The sequence below is a fragment of the Ornithodoros turicata genome, unplaced genomic scaffold (assembly GCF_037126465.1).
Source record: "Ornithodoros turicata isolate Travis unplaced genomic scaffold, ASM3712646v1 Chromosome62, whole genome shotgun sequence".
Classification (NCBI taxonomy): Eukaryota; Metazoa; Arthropoda; class Arachnida; order Ixodida; family Argasidae; genus Ornithodoros; species Ornithodoros turicata.
In genome coordinates, this window is record NW_026999386.1 from 698,561 (window position 1) to 714,553 (window position 15,993).

The 15,993-nt window shown below is 43.1% G+C and overlaps 1 protein-coding gene across 1 annotated transcript in view; it reads left to right on the forward strand.

Moving 5' to 3' along the window:
- The window catches only part of LOC135374465 (uncharacterized), a 233,232-nt gene extending 218,885 nt beyond the window's left edge, over window positions 1-14,347 (forward strand). Inside the window, exon 9 of the mRNA XM_064607421.1 lies at window positions 14,128-14,347. Within this exon, the coding sequence (XP_064463491.1) occupies window positions 14,128-14,235 (108 nt within the window). The 3' untranslated portion in view covers window positions 14,236-14,347. The remainder of the gene's footprint in view (window positions 1-14,127) is intronic.
- Window positions 14,348-15,993: the final 1,646 nt, after the last annotated feature.

Genomic DNA, 15,993 nt, shown 5'->3' on the forward strand with positions numbered 1-15,993 from the left:
TCATGACGAATTTGTTGAAATTATACCTAACGGTTGAAATGGAAAGTACATAAAAAATCTTATCACGTGATATGTTCCACTAGAGCGTCTACACAATTATTTTCTTCTATACCAGTTCTTGCAATGATGTCGAATGAACAGAAGTTCAATATTAGCGTACAAGGTCTGATGTATCTGTGTAGAATATATTACATTGATGACGAATATATTACATTTATTATTTCAGTTATACACTTGTTTATTTCAATAAATTACAGTTCTATTTCAAACTCTGAAGTTTTCGTTTGTTGTCTTCATTGATGAATTCCGAAGATATCAAATAGTTTAGTCTGATTGTTGGGCGCTTGAATCCAGCATTGATTAACGCAGGCGATATGTTGTCGCCGTGTTTGTATTGCTTCAACAACTTGCACTTTGTCGCGATGAACTTGCACAGTCTGTTATTGATGTTTCCTTTTTTTGTATGAAGAGTCTTGAATGCCGTACAAGAGAGTATTAGATGAAAATCGTCCGGTGGTCCACCGCAGTTGATATGTTCGTTGAGCTTCAATAAGACGGTACATCAGACCTTGTACGCTAATATTGAACTTCTGTTCGTTCGACATCATTGCAAGAACTGGTATAGAAGAAAATAATTGTGTAGACGCTCTAGTGGAACATATCACGTGATAAGATTTCTTAATGTACTTTCCATTTCAACATTTCACTGTTTCAAATTCAACTGTTAGGTGTAATTTCAACAAATTCGTAATGAATCGCGCGATATAGACTGCTTGTGTATGATAATTTGATCTGATTGCTTTCTTGATTAATGCAATGCTCATTGAAATGATTACAATTACATCTGGTCTAGTGTATTTCAATTCTAAACCTCAAAAACTCCACGATCAATCCCAGCGGCCCTTCCGTTGTTGACGTGCAAATATTTTTATAACTATTGTAGATTCGGCATACAAGTTCTTGCACCTTCAATTCCGTAATTTGTACCATATCTCCGAATACGACCATATCTAAGACGTATTCAAATGCTGTGATAATAGAATCATTTCGTTGCTCTTCTTTGTCGAAGCAGCTTTTTATCATGTCCTCCCTTGACCTATGATAACGAGTACTAAAACCCAAGCAGCACAATGTACTGAAAGTCGAGTGCAATAGGGGTGGACGGTATGTGTCTTATCAACGTTCTTTATTTTCACGATTTTGTTGAAGGCCCTCCACCTACCCGTCCACCCCTATTGCAGTCAACTTTCAGTGCATTGTGCTGCTTGGGAATCCATCCATCTCTTCGTTGAAACTTCCTTGTTCGGTTTTCTAGTGTGCTTCTAAACTTAATTAAATCATATCGGTGCTCAGGTTTAGAAAGTTATTAATATCCACCTGCCGTGAGAATTATGAAAATCAATTTACAAGAAGATGTGATGAGTAAGAATAACGTGTGCTTTCAATGATTCTACGTACAAGAACGCGCTAGAAACCTCCCTTCCCTAACTTGACTTGCAGGAGCGAGTTTATGGTTTTCAACTATACGTTATGTACCAAGACCATTGTAGAATTCCTTTACTCCCTGTGGGCGTAACCTTAATGAAAGTGTATGGAAACTTTATGGCTAGCGGCTTCCCTCTCTCACTTCGAATCCACTAGTGGGTCCTGAATGAAAAATACGTGTTTCTGTGATGTATTTGCGCTGCGTGGTTAGGAAAATGTTTGCCTAAATTAATTACTGCTTTGACTTTGTTTCAGATGATCACTCGATTGATATTAATAAAAAATATTCTACGAGATGGGAATGTATTTTTGAGCTGTGTGCGTTGATTTCCGCTATAGAAAGCTTTTACAATAATTTGCATTTCAGATGAGTTGTTTGTTTGTGGCTTCTGCGTGTAGAAATTAGTGTTGCAAAGTTGTCATAAAAAATGATGTAATTAAACTTGTTTCTCGTTTCGAATTAGTATTGTTTCAATCACTGAATAAACTTGACTTTCTCTCTTTGCTTCAGATGTTCACTCGATTGATATTTTGTGAGTTGAGAATAATGTATGCATGATAGTTGTGTCTGATCTGAAGAACATTAAATGCAACGTTTCTCGTTTTGATTGAGTATTGTTTCTGCAGATGATATTTCTCGCTTGCTTAGATAATGTTTGTCTAAAACCAGTTTGCACTGATATTGACGTCTATTCCTAGATGTTTTGCTTGCTACTGTTTGTTTTTAATAGAATTCTTATGGTGTTCTTGAGAATCGAATAATGCTAACAGCTATTTACGATAGATGATCAATAAAAACATTTCGTTTCTGTGCAAACTTGACCAGTCCTAAGAATATTTCCCTTTGGAGGAAAGAATGTGAAAGAAAGAGAGAGAGAGAGAGAGAGAGAGTGCCCCACCCAATAGATTGACAAAGGACGTTCGGTTGCTTCGCTTTGGGCTGTATAGAGGGAGAGAGAGTGACCCCCACCAGGCTCAAGTAGCAAAGATTGGCTGTACTGTGTTGGATACCTCTGTCAAGGTAATGTTTATAGTGCCTGAGTAGGACGAAAATTGTATATTGTTCGCCTAGATTAGGTCGCAAGGATGATTTTATGATGGTTCAAAAGATAGATTACTTCCATTTCAATTCATTAAATTTGTAATGTTTCTTGTTTGATAGTTTGTTTCGATATTATTTTCCTGCATGTGTCTGTTGTTTACACGTTGGCAGATGTGCCGTTTAGAGTGTCTCTCTGCTATTCAGTGTTAATTCCGTGCATGTTTATGGTTTTGATAGATTGTTTTTAAGTTATTTTTCCTTTGTGTACCCCTTGTTTACGTGTTCGATGGTGCATTGGTTTGTCTCTCTATTAACTGTTGATCGTGTTTCTCATTATTCCCTTGCATGGATCTATTGTTTACTTGTGGATAATGCGCCGTTCAAAGTGTTTATCTGCTATTCAGCGTTAGCTCTGTGCTAGTCGCTGTATTAAAATAGTGATGTTTCTCGTTTTGATAGATTGTTTTTCAATTATTTTCCTGTATGTATCTCTTGTTTGGATGATGCATTGGTTTGGCTCTCTATTAGCTGTTGATCGTGTTTCTCGTTATTTCCTTGCGTGTGTGCTATTCACGTCATAAGAAATTGATTAATTGTGTCGTGTTGGAATATTCAACCTAGCTTCCCATATTCTTTATTACGTGTATTGCGTTTCTTCTGCTTTCTTTTTTGGTTGAGTTTTTTCTCCTTCACGCAGAGTCACAACGTAATTCTTGCCACTACTTGGCTTTAATAAATAGACCTCGGATGTTTAGGCACCAAAAGCGCAGTTTTAGGCTCAATCAAATTGAGCATTTCGCCCCTGATTGCTAGGGCTGCCAGGACTTTTCTGAGTGGGGCGAATCCGCATCCGCGCCGTGTACAGGGTGTGGCAAGGCACCGATTTTGTCCTCAAATGTCGTCAAAATGAAATAATTTCCGCGGCCAGGAGGGTAACGGCCCCCTTTGCCTCACCCCCCTTCGCGGCGCCCATGGTAGCAACGGCTGAGTGAAGGTTAGCGTTAGGTCCTTTTCCGCTACGGGCTCTTTCGTCTGTATTCAACTTTATTTAAAGGTACTGTAAAGCAGCACCGATCAAATGTCATTTAGTGTGGCTTTTTTTTTTTTTTCAATTTTCAATTCAATTTTATTAGTAATATTTGCAATACATAGTACACAGTGGGGGCCCCGTAGCATAGCTAGAGGTGGGGCCTCCCGGAAACAATCTGAATATCATATCATATGTGGCGACAACATCAGAACAAGGTATCCAATACAGTATGGGACAAAGCACAATACGCACAAAAGAAAAAGAAGAACAAACAAATTAAATAAATATAAGAAATAAAAACAACTGAGATTGAGCAAAATTGTGACGTTTATGAAGGTGAACAGCGTAGGCGAAAAAACCCATGGCAGAAAAAAGACAAATAGTTGAAAAAGCATGCATGAAAAGAATGTGTATGAATATGAGTAACTAATTCATGAAATGGTTCCTTAAGATGATCCGAAAACGATGGAACGAACGTACTGACTTTAGGTTATCGGGCAAGGCGTTCCATAGTTTGGCAGCAACGAAGGTGAATGTTTGCTTCCCGTAGTTGGTTGTTGTGCGTGGCAGGAGAAAATTACCGGAGCGAGGTGATCTAGATGGAACGACTACTGCAAGACACTGATTGTTGAAGACACCTGACAAATGCTTGTACAGAAGCAGTAGAACGCGGAAATGAAACAGCTGCATGAGTGGCAAAATACGCAGTGATATGAAGAGGTGGCGACTGCTGCATACTGTGGGAGTGAATGTAATGATGCGAATAGCTCTTCTTTGTAAGCGGTTTAGAGACGAGAGATGAGAGATATATGTGGATCCCCATGATGTGATGCAGTAAGAGAGATGGGAATGTATGAAAGCGTAATATAATGACACAAGTGTATGGAGTGGAAAAAAATATTTGACCTTGGATAACGCATGAAGGCCGTAAGCCGCACGACGACATATGTTTGAGATGTGTGATGTGAACTTCAAATGGGTATCTAGCGTTACTCCCAGGAACGTTACCTTGCCAGTAGGTAAAAGAGAGCTACCATTTAGCGTTAAAGTTGGCAGTAGCGGTAGTTTCCTCTGAGGGCTATGGAAGAGAATGAATTCAGTTTTTTTATTATTAATAGTTAGCTTGTTGGTGCGGCACCAGTCAACAACATTAGTAAGGTCCTCATTTAGTTTAGCCTGCAATGAGTTAATGTCATTTTCAGCTAAGAAGATGGTGGTGTCATCAGCGTACAAAATGCACTGTGAGTGAATGGTGGAGCTAGGTAAGTCATTAACATATAGTAAAAACAGTAGGGGACCTAGAATAGAGCCCTGGGGAACACCTCTATTAGTTGTTACGGGTGAAGACAACGCATCATTAATTTTAACCACCTGCGAGCGATTGGACAGATAGTTAGATATAAGTGTGTAAGCAGGACCACAAATGCCATAGCTATTTAATTTAGACAAAAGAATGGTATGGTCAATAGTGTCGAATGCCTTGCTTAAATCGATGAGAACAGCTGCGGTCACTTGGCCCGAGTCGATTGCACCTCTGATCTTGTTAGTAAGTTCAAGTACAGCATATTCAGTGGACGAGTGGCGCCTAAATCCAAACTGGCTCGGCGTGAGCAGGTTGAACTTCTCAATGTAATTATTGAGACGAATCACAAGAAGTTTCTCGAAGACCTTGCTAAAAAATGGCAGGATGGCAATGGGACGATAGTTATCGATAAGGGTGGGCTTGCCTTTTTTGTAGACTGGTGTAATTCTAGCAAGTTTTAAAGGAGTAGGGAAAGTGCCGGTCTTAAACATGAGGTTAAAAATGTGTGCTAATACGGGAGCAAGAGTGTGCTTTACAAGTTTGATGTGACTCGAGCAAATACCATCAAGACCAGGAGCGGTATTACGCAGATCTGATATCACGTTTGCTACCTCCTCAGGGGACATGGGTCGCAAGTAGAAAGAATGATGACGCCTACTCAGAGGTACAAATGGCGAAGTTGCGCAAGTCTGACTGGGTGTTGTAGTGAAATGGATACTGAAAGCGTTGGCGATTTCACTGTCACCTTTTAAAAGATTTTCACCCGAGGACATTTCGGGGGGGAAAGCATGTGCCTTATTTCTGCCTAGAAAATTATTGATGACCCTCCAACTTTTCCTGGGGTCGCTTTTATATTTTTCAATTTCACCAAAGTAATATTCCCTTTTAGCGACCCTAAGAAGAGTGGTTAAATTATTTGAAAAATTCTTGTATCGATTCTTAAGGTTATTGTCATGAGGGTATCTTTTTAACTTCTTGTAGAGATTATTCCTCCTACGAATGGAATTGAGGAGGCCAGTGGTTACCCACGGGTTCACGGGACTACTAAACCTCCCACCGCACCTTTTATATGTTGTGCACCGAGCGCGTGCATTGGTGATGAGGGACACAAAAGCTGCGTAAGCTTCTTCACTGGACTCTAGCTCGTAAATGTCAGACCAATCTGTGGTATTCCGTATCTCGATGTATTTGTCTTGATTGAGAGATGGTTTCAAGAAAGTATTTCGGTTAACCTTAACGTGAAAATCGCAAGTTGCAAAAATAGGATAGTGGTCAGTGATCTCATGGCGTATTACCCCTGAAGCGTGTATGTGGTCGAAATTGGTGAAGATGTGGTCGATAGTGCTGCTGCATGAGTCAGACACCCTAGTTGGAATGTTGACAACGGATGTAAAACCATAGCTAACTAAGCACTCAAAATATTCGGAGCAGGCCGATGCAGATGTATCACCAAGGTTAATATTGACATCACCGAGTAAAAATACATATTTGTTTTCCCGACAAACGGTGCTTAATAACACGTCTAAATAATGACAGAAATCTGTGTAACAAGAGCTCGGAGAGCGATACAAAATACCAATGATAATGTTTCGACGAAGCCCCGAGAAACAACATTTGTCTAGTTCAATCCAAATAGACTCACATTTCTCACTGGCAATATATAAATCTCTTCTCGGAATGTACAACAAATCACTAGAAATGAACACACCAGCACCGCCATGTGGGCTTTCTTTGCGACAAACAAACTCAGAGCAATAACCGGGTATCTGATAAAGGGATGTTTCAGCCTCATTTAGCCATGTCTCAGTGACTCCGATAACCGAAAATGCCAATTTGGAGCTTAACAGCATATTGCCTAGATCATCATGATGTCTTCGAAGGCTACGAACGTTTAAATGAAGAACAGAAAATGCATTTTTAGTGAAACAATCTAGTTCATCAACGGAATAATAATGACAGTCAATTGGCCTAGTCGGCATAACTATCAGCCCATGCACACACAAAAGATACAAAGAGAGCAACTATAATTACTTCATTTTGGACAGGTCATCAGGACTGAGAATACTAACAATTGGGGATGATTCATCTTGCCGGGCGAAAATCTTACCATGCTTCACCCATGCGAATTTCCATTTCATTTCTTTTTTTGCAGCAACAGTCATCCCCAGTAGCTTTTTTAAATCGGGGCACAAGTACAAGTAGTTTTCGATAGTACAAGGCACCAGGACAAAAACTGTGCAAGTTTCATTCCAATCGACGGTGCAGTTAATTAGAAAATTACAATTAAAGATTACGGGCAACACTGTACTAGGTATTCGAAATGAATCCGTGCTTCTGACACATACGGCGGCAACCACATTGCATGCGTATAACACTGGGCCCGACATAACAATCCACCACAATCCACCATAAAATCCGCCCCTGCAATCCACACAACGATCCACATCTGAGGATAAACGGATAAGCGAACTGAAATGAAATGCTGAGCCGTTGAAAAAAAATGTGTCAGACGTTCAAGAAGCCAGACAGCGTCGGGACCTGTTTGTTCATAGAGGTTCACAGAGAGAGTTTGTTCGTTCGAAAGAGGCCGCGAACAAAAGGAGCGCGCAGACGCAGCAGAGCACTGCAGCAGAGAAGTAGGGAGAGCCCCCATCGAACAGCGGCCAGCACTGGGTTACTTCGCAAAAACAGGGGTTAACAGGTTAAACTGTTAACAGGGATTTCAGAATGCATAGATAAACAGGAAAACTAATAATATGGTTACTAAAATAACGAAGTTCCGATGTCATAGTGCGTAATACCAATTTTCAGTGTTGCCCGCTGTACAGGGGGTTGTTTGACACCAGGCGTCGCACCGCTCCACTACGCCGCATCTTTCATGGCAAATTAAAAAAAAATTATAGCGCGTTGTCGGTCATATGGTTCCGCTTATGGTATTTAGAAGCAACAAAGTCTCTAGTCACATCACCGGCATATCATGCTTGTCTACTGCTTTACAGTACCTTTAACATGAATCTCAATAAACTGCAGTGAACTTGAGAACAGCAGCGGATTAGCTGAAGTAGGAAAGTCACGGAACAGCTAAAGCATAAACAAACACGCACCAGCCGTAGTTGTAGAAGCAATATGAAACAATCACCATTTCCAGATTTGCCGGCGTAAAGCTCCGGCGCTTGTCACCAAGCACGAGCTTGTAGGCTGAAAAGGTGCGCTCCACATCCACTGAGGTCAGCGGTGCGAATTTCAATGTGGGAATGTCTGAAGGCCGGATATCCTCTGGCACAGCTGAGCCAGTCCCAGCTAATACCGCTGCCACTGACTCCATCCTTTTGAACCCCGGGTTTCTCTGCAGGACATACTCAAGCTTTCGCACGACCCTGTCGTTCAGGGGACCTCCTGTTACGTTGTGGACTCGCTCCTGTAGGGCTGACAGTCTGACACTATAGCAACCGCGTCGCACAAAGCTTGGCCGGATGTTTCCAGACCCATGATGTTGTCGGCGATGAAAGTGTAATTCGCAGAAATGTGCGCCAGTTCAGCAGGGATCGCTGTCAACTGCAAGATATCTTGAGCACGCTTCACGCTCTCAGCTTCTTCCCTCGGGAACTGCTGAATGACGGCTTGAAGCCCCTCAAAGTTGGCGTGGAGGTACTGGACAGCTTTGAGCCACGTGCCCCAACGCGTCAAAATCGGTTCGGGGGGGAAGCGGGACGTCAGGTAGCCTGTCCTTGAACACCTTCACTCTCGAAGGGGATTTGAGAAACACCTTCTTCACTGATGCGATGAGCTTGTTTACTTCTGCGAAATTGTTCCTGATTTCTTCTGCAACTCAATGCAAAGCGTGCGCGACACAGGTAACGTGTATCATCCTGGGATAGAACACTTTTGGCAAGTTCGCGGCGCGATGCATGTATGCTGCAGCGTCAGTGTATAGGAGCAACACTTTCTCATCCTTAATTCCTGATGGATACAACACTTTCATGGCATCGTTGACAAAGTAAGCCACCGTGTCGCCGTTCCTCTTTTCCAGTGGCTTGCAGGCTATCAGGAATGGACGACTGGGTTGATCTGGATCTAATTTTCCGACCACCAAGTTGGCAATATATCGCCCATTTGCGTCCGTCGTCTCGTCCACCCCAATCCAGATGCAGGACTCTCCTACCTCTGAGCGAATGCTGTTAAGCACCCTTTCGTACGTCGGGACCAAGTAATTTTTACACAGCGTAGATACACACGGAATTTTCGTCTTACAGTACTTTTCCAGGAAATTCTTGCAGACGGGGGTTCTGGAGCTTCGCCCAGGGTATATTTGCCGCTACAAGTGCCGTGCACAAGTCAGCGTGATAAATATATTTCATCTTGTGCTTTTGTATATGGCTAACGTTTGCATAAGTATACTTGCATGTGAACCGCCCACCGCGCACCTGTTGTAGCGGAAGAAATTACGAATGAAGTCGGTCCAGGTGTTGTCAGTGTGCATGCCCCTACTTGCGTGTAAACTGCCTACCGCACCGCTGTTGTAGCGAAAAGAAAAAAAAATATGAAAGAAGTTACCCCAGGGAGAAAAATTGCCAAAGAAGTCGGCCCAGGTGTGATGGTATCATCGCCTGGCTGGGATGACAGTGTGCATGTCTTTACTTGCATGTAAACCAGTCACGCGCCGCCTGATAAAATTGCGAACGAAGTCGGCTCAGGCGGAAAAATCGCCAAAGAAGTCGGCCCAGGTGAAAAAATACAGACCGACAGGGCACGCGCAGCCCTCCGGCTCGCTGGTAGGCACTCGGACAGCCCCTCACCCGCGTGTACCTACTTGCTTGTATACCACTCACGCACCACCTGAAAAAATTGCGAACGAAGTCGGCCAAATTGTGAATGAATTCGGCCCAGGTGTTGTCAGTGTGCATGCGCCTACTCACATGTAAACCACTCACGCACCACCGAAAAAAATTGCGAACAAAGTCGGCCCAGTCGGAAAAATCACCAGCGAAGTCGGCCCAGGGTGAAAAATACACAACGATAAGGGCACGCCCAGCCTTTCGGACCACTGGTAAGCTCCCGGACAGCCCCTCACCCGCGCACCACCCACCGCGCGCCGGAAAAAAAATCGTGAGAGAAGTCGGCCTAGGTTGAAAAATCCCCGACGATAAACGAAGGCCCTCCGCCAACTCCACTGATCACTTCATAAGAATCTGATTAATTGTGCCATATTGGAATATTAGCTGTTGTGCTTGAAGTTACGTACATCTATCGGAACTTTGTAATTAAAACTGCTCTATGGTGCTCACATATAATAATGTTAGACTTTCTATAATAAAACTTGTAATTTTCATTGTAATCCATTGATTAAAAATATCTTCTTTGATTAAATGTGCTACCCCATTTTAGTTATGATTCATTGAAAACTTGTATGATTATCATTAATAAAAAATATTGTGTATGATATGTGATACCCCTTCAATGCTATAGCATCATGACACGTAATAAGTATAGTCTTTGTGACGTGTATCGTATTGTGTTTCTTCTGCTTCAGGTTTTTTGGTTGGGTTTTTCTCCACACAGAGTCATAACATAATTCCCGACACTATTGACTTTAATAAATATATTCCCACTTGTACTTTTGTGTATGGCAATCCCTTGCATGTAAACCGCCTACTGTACACCTGTTGTAGCGGGAAAAAAATTACGAGTGAAGTCGGTTCAGGTGGAGAAATGGCGAAAGAAGTCGGCCCAGGCTGAAAAATGTGCGAGGGTAAGCACGCACGCAGCCCTCCGGCCACGCGCCGCCTGGCGCGCGCGGGAAAAATACGCGAGTGAAGTCGGCCCAGACGCTGTGGGGGTTCGAACCAGGCACCGAGGGTCGAGTCTGAACACCTATCTATACTACTGTTATTCCTCCTCTCAATGCATTCCTCGAAGCATTTATGGTGTATTTATTCGGTACATCACGTCTGAACGATTAAGCAAAAGAATGCGCCTAGTCCTTTGAGTGCCTCCCAAAATTCATCGAGTACTCGTCTCAGGAGTTCGTTGAACGTTTCATACTGTCGAAGAATCTAAACACTTGTTCACTTTGTTGTTTACTTTCAATGTCCTTTTCACTGCTCACTGTAATGGAGCACTTTGGGAACGGCAGCTTCTCACAGCAGGTCATATTATCTATTGTAGCGTGCAGTGTTCTGCGTATGTTATTCAAACGTCTGGGATCCTTAGTGCCCCTTATTTAGTTAGCCTCCACTTCACTAGTAGGGCAAGGTGGGGCAAGATGAGACACGGGGCAAGACACGACATTTTTTGCTCGACGCCGCCTGTCTCAGAGACGCTATGCTCCGCGTGCTTGAAAATTCACACATAGGTGGCTCTGCATGTCCGCTTGATTGCACGTGAGAACTGTCCGGATTGGTGTATGCGGTTGAAGAGAAAAAAATCGGTAACTTCTGCCTGGAATGCAAAGACCCGTCAAAAAGGCGGGTTTTTCTGTAGTCCTTTTCTTTTCTTTTTTTTGTCATCTGTGCAGCAGCGTTTCGCAGGTTTATTCTGTCAATGTAACTTCACATCCTATTTCTTTATTCATCATCTGGACATATGCCGAATATGGGCACTCTGGGTTATCCGGTGTCGAACAGAAAAATTATTGCATCCGATGGTATGCACGGGGCAAAACGCCACAACTTTTTTAAAGTTGAATTTAATACAATTTAAATTTAATGTAATTTAGAAAGGGTAAGTCAGCTATTAGGTGGCTTTATGCTTGTTCCACAGATATTTCTTGTTTGCGTATTGCCTAGGGTTTTCCAGCAAATTTTCCTGTTTCTTAGGATATTTCCAGCAAATCAGAAGCGCGCGCAAAAGCGAGTGACCAGCGACACATCAAACAGGTGGTGTCTTGTTTGCAAAGGACGGTGGAGCAAAATAGCATCGGGTTCTGTGTGGTCTTATATGCACATCATGTGGGCGGCGGGCTCAAGGGGGTTGTGTAGGGGGCCACGGGCTTTACTATGTCTGCTTGGATTGCAAAAAGTAGTTTGTATAGTTCATTACCATGGAGTGTCTCATATACACCACGCGATGTCTCGTCTTGCCCCGAGGGTTGGGGCAAGATGAAACGATCTGGATTTTTTGATTTCCTGTTCTGTGTTTACTTTAGACCGGCTACGTCCGTTCTGCATTTACAGGTCAGAAGCTCTAGACCCCTGAGAATGTGTTTATGACTTGCTTTCTTTAAAAAAAAATAAAAAATAAAAAATCCTGTTCAATTGCAAAGTTGTCCCATCTTGCCCCACCTTACCCTACGGGTGAAATACGTATTGAGGCTGGTGTGCACCTGTTCCGAATGATCCTTATCCCAAAGAGTGCGGGCTGATTATACACAGCTGCCGTCACACGCTAACCCGAAAAGAGCTCGCATGAGTGATCCCATCAATACGATAAATTGTATCACGCACTTGTTGCTTTGTGGCGACTTGCTACGCAGTAGTGCAGAAGAACCGGAAGGTTGCACCAGTGATTTATCCGGACCCCCCCCCCCCGCAAACCCCTAACCCCCCCCCCAAATGTTCAAACAAAGGGATTGCTTGGATCACAAGCATACGTCGAATGTAAATCTAAAGTAACAACTGAAATATGGCAGTCGCCGAAAAAGTCAGTGGGCGGCGGGATTTGAACCTGGCATCTCTCCTTGTGGCTTGTGCTGTGCCCGTCTGTTTGTGTGTTTCGTGACGTTCAATGTAGGTTCCTTTCATACTGCTGTGCATAACATCCTTTACTGCTGCTGTGTGAAGACTCTTCTACAGGATTTTGTCGTATAAATGTCACCTCGTTACGCGCATTCGATATTTTGAGTTACTGCGACTGTCAAATGCGTACGTTGCCATTAGCTGTCTAACAAAAACAAAGGTCCCTTCAGCTAGTCATCACTAGTTTCTGCCTGTTTTCAGAAGGCCAGTTCATTATCTGACTATCTCTATCGAACCTTTTCAAGGGTTTCATTTACAACAACCTAGCTCGCCAGCAGTCGAGCCCCACCGGAGGAAGCACAGGAGATATATGCTGGTTGGTATGATTTTCACGCAGTATATATGGACGTGGAAGTAATTTGCTTGAACGTTATCAGGTGACGGGTTATCAAGTGCTTACCAGAAAACAAGTGAACATGTTAGCTACAACTCTCGCACAATAGATGTATCATGCAGGTTCGGTCGAACACTTTATTAGCTGCAGACAGTAATATAAATGAACCAGAACTATGCCCTGAGAGCGCATTTCATGCGGAACCGATGATAGAACACTCACTCCAAACCACAGACAGTCCCAAACGTGTTCATATCTTCAGAAACAAACCACAAAACAAACTCCGTTGACTCCGGCCGTCACTCACCGCCCTGCTAACCAACCCTAAACAACGTCAAACGAAAAGAATACCAACCAACCTCCTGATTGGCTCGCGAGACTGGCTGCCGAGGCTGCAGAGCATACAGAACCCATAGCGAGCCCTTTCAACAGCACCACTGCCACAGCAAGCAAAATTCAGATTAGGGAGCAGCAGGGAATTTCTGCAGCTCGGCAGCGCTGCTGCTCTAGCCCAGTGCTATGGGACCGCTCGTGTCGCTGCCGCTCTGCTGCTGTTGCTCTGCTGCTGCTGCTGCTCTGCTGCTGCTGCTCAGATCGAGGCTATGGCCTTACTTTCCATCGTGCTAATAGTAACAAGTGAGTAACACCAGGTGATGTCAGAATTTTTACGAACCGTATCTGTGTTGTCTCCCTTTACTGTCTAGAAATGTTCGTTGGTCAAGTGTTTGTTAGACATCATGGCATATTTCGTAAGCTATCTCCAATCCTAAGTTTGACACACCGAACGTTTGGTTGTTTCTTGTCCTTCGTGAAGGCATGAAAGCTACTTCCGGGCTAAAGAACTCTACGATTGGCTTTTTCGACGTCTGCCATCTTTTTACGTTTAATGTTTTGAGGTAACTTGATGGTTGATGCTTTGATGTGCCTGTCCTTCCGTGCTCCAGCCTCCAAACGGCTTTCCATCATGCACAACACAGCAACAACCAACAATTTTCCCATAATTGCTTTTAACGCCATGCAGGTCTATCGTGCCATCCCCACAATTCGAAGCGCCCTCAGCGCCGCCCATAGGCCGTTCTTCTCGCCAATGCAGTTGGACATGCTTGTTTCTGCTTGGTTTCCTGATTATTTCCACTTTCACATTGGTGGTATTATACTTGGTGCACTGCGGTTCATATTGGTTGTACTTATTCATTGCAGAAAGTAGATCTGCTGTTTCAACAACAGCTTGTGAGAGAAGACAAAAGCGACGAAGAACAAGAGAGTCGTGAACCTACTGGTCTCATAACGGAAGTTTCAAGTGTTTGAAGACGTCACTGTGTTTTGCAGGTCATTGTTGCATGATTTCTTTTCAAACTGACGCTGTGCAACGCTATTACATGTCAAAAGGTCGGACGAAATAAAACATTCATTGTACTTACTTAAAGTGACAGTCCAGGAAAACTTGGTGACATTTTGAAACGAATTTTGTCAAAATGCTACATAAGCATACATGCTATGTGCAAAATTTCACATTTCAAAATTACGTGGTTTTCGAGAAACCGAATAAAATGAAATCCGCTGCCGACATCCGGTTTTGATTTTCGCCTACTCATCTCCTGAAGAATCCCTTAGGTACGTCATCCCTCACGTGAGCCCTCAAGGGACCATGGTGTCACTAAATACAGCGGCGATGGCGGCAACAGTCGGTCTGCGGTAGAACATACGAACTGGAGGCAAGCAAGCTGGGTGTGTAGGATCAGATGGCAACATCCCCTTGAGTTTGAAGAGCAACTTACAACACAGGGGCAGAGGACAAACCAAGGGAAATACACACGGACAGACTCAAGAACCAGCAATGACAGCAACCATATTGACTTGGAACACAAGATGACCGTGCCGTAGAATGTTCCGTGGAATTCAGTGCATGCAGGATCCGTGACGATCGTGTGTCAGACAATAGTCTGTCTTATAGTGACCGAGCAATTGTGCTATGTAGTTTTAATTTGATACTCTATGCAGCGAGGTGTTTTGTTCGATGCGTGTAGTGAATCAAAGGCTGCACCTGTGTTTACATAAACGCTATTCTGCATGATACGCATAATTGCAACTCGAGCGCATCGCAATGGAACATACCGTCGTACGTGGCGTGGTGCAGCAACCACTAGCGGTCACGTTTCGGATACCCACACCAGTATGTTTCCGCGGAGGTATGGAATAGACCTCTACCTGTTTGTAAACAAATGACGTCATAATGTTCGACAGCGCCACGAGTTTGGTAGAGTTGAACTACGTTCAAAGCTAGTGGCGAACAAGGTAATAATAATAATAATGTTTTTATTCACAAAAGCGTGAAAAGGAGATGAACAAAAAGTCGCAGGGTGCGACTTGACGAGGCTCACCTCCCATACAGCAGTGCAACAGCAGAAAGCAACTAGTAAACACATTAATGTGATGGCTGTGTAACTTACACTAGCAAATAATAATAATAAAAACGTAAAAAAAGAAAATGTTAAACACACAGCATTTATACTAAACACTTATTGAAAAACACGAAGCTTGCACTCAAATGGTCATGAAACGTAACTAGAACGACTCAAAAATACAAAAAGTAATTGACAATGTCACCCTTCTTACTATACACTAGGTCAGTACCTGCATCATCAGTTCTATTAGGAAGCACAGGAACAGTAAATTCATTTGCTTGCCATAATTTGTTCGGGGTCGAGGAATAACCCAACCGCGGCCAAGACGAGAAGGGTAATGGTGCAGTGAGCGGGAAAGTTTAAATAATGACAGAAATACTTTGTTATTTACTTTAATTGCTGCACGGTATGTTAAAGACAACCTGTAGTTGTATAGTCTCCAGATATTAATAATTCTATATTTTTCAAAAAGACCTTTTGTAGTGTGGCGGGATGGAATATCATCTAGTATACGAAGTACTTTTTTTGGGCGAGGAATAGAATAGAATAGAATAGAAGGTCGCGCCTGAAAGCCATGGTCTTGAGGGGATGACGATGGTCTCTGAAAGGGACGCGACCTTCGGTCCTACTTTCTTTCAGCGAACAATTGCTCATTCGTGGA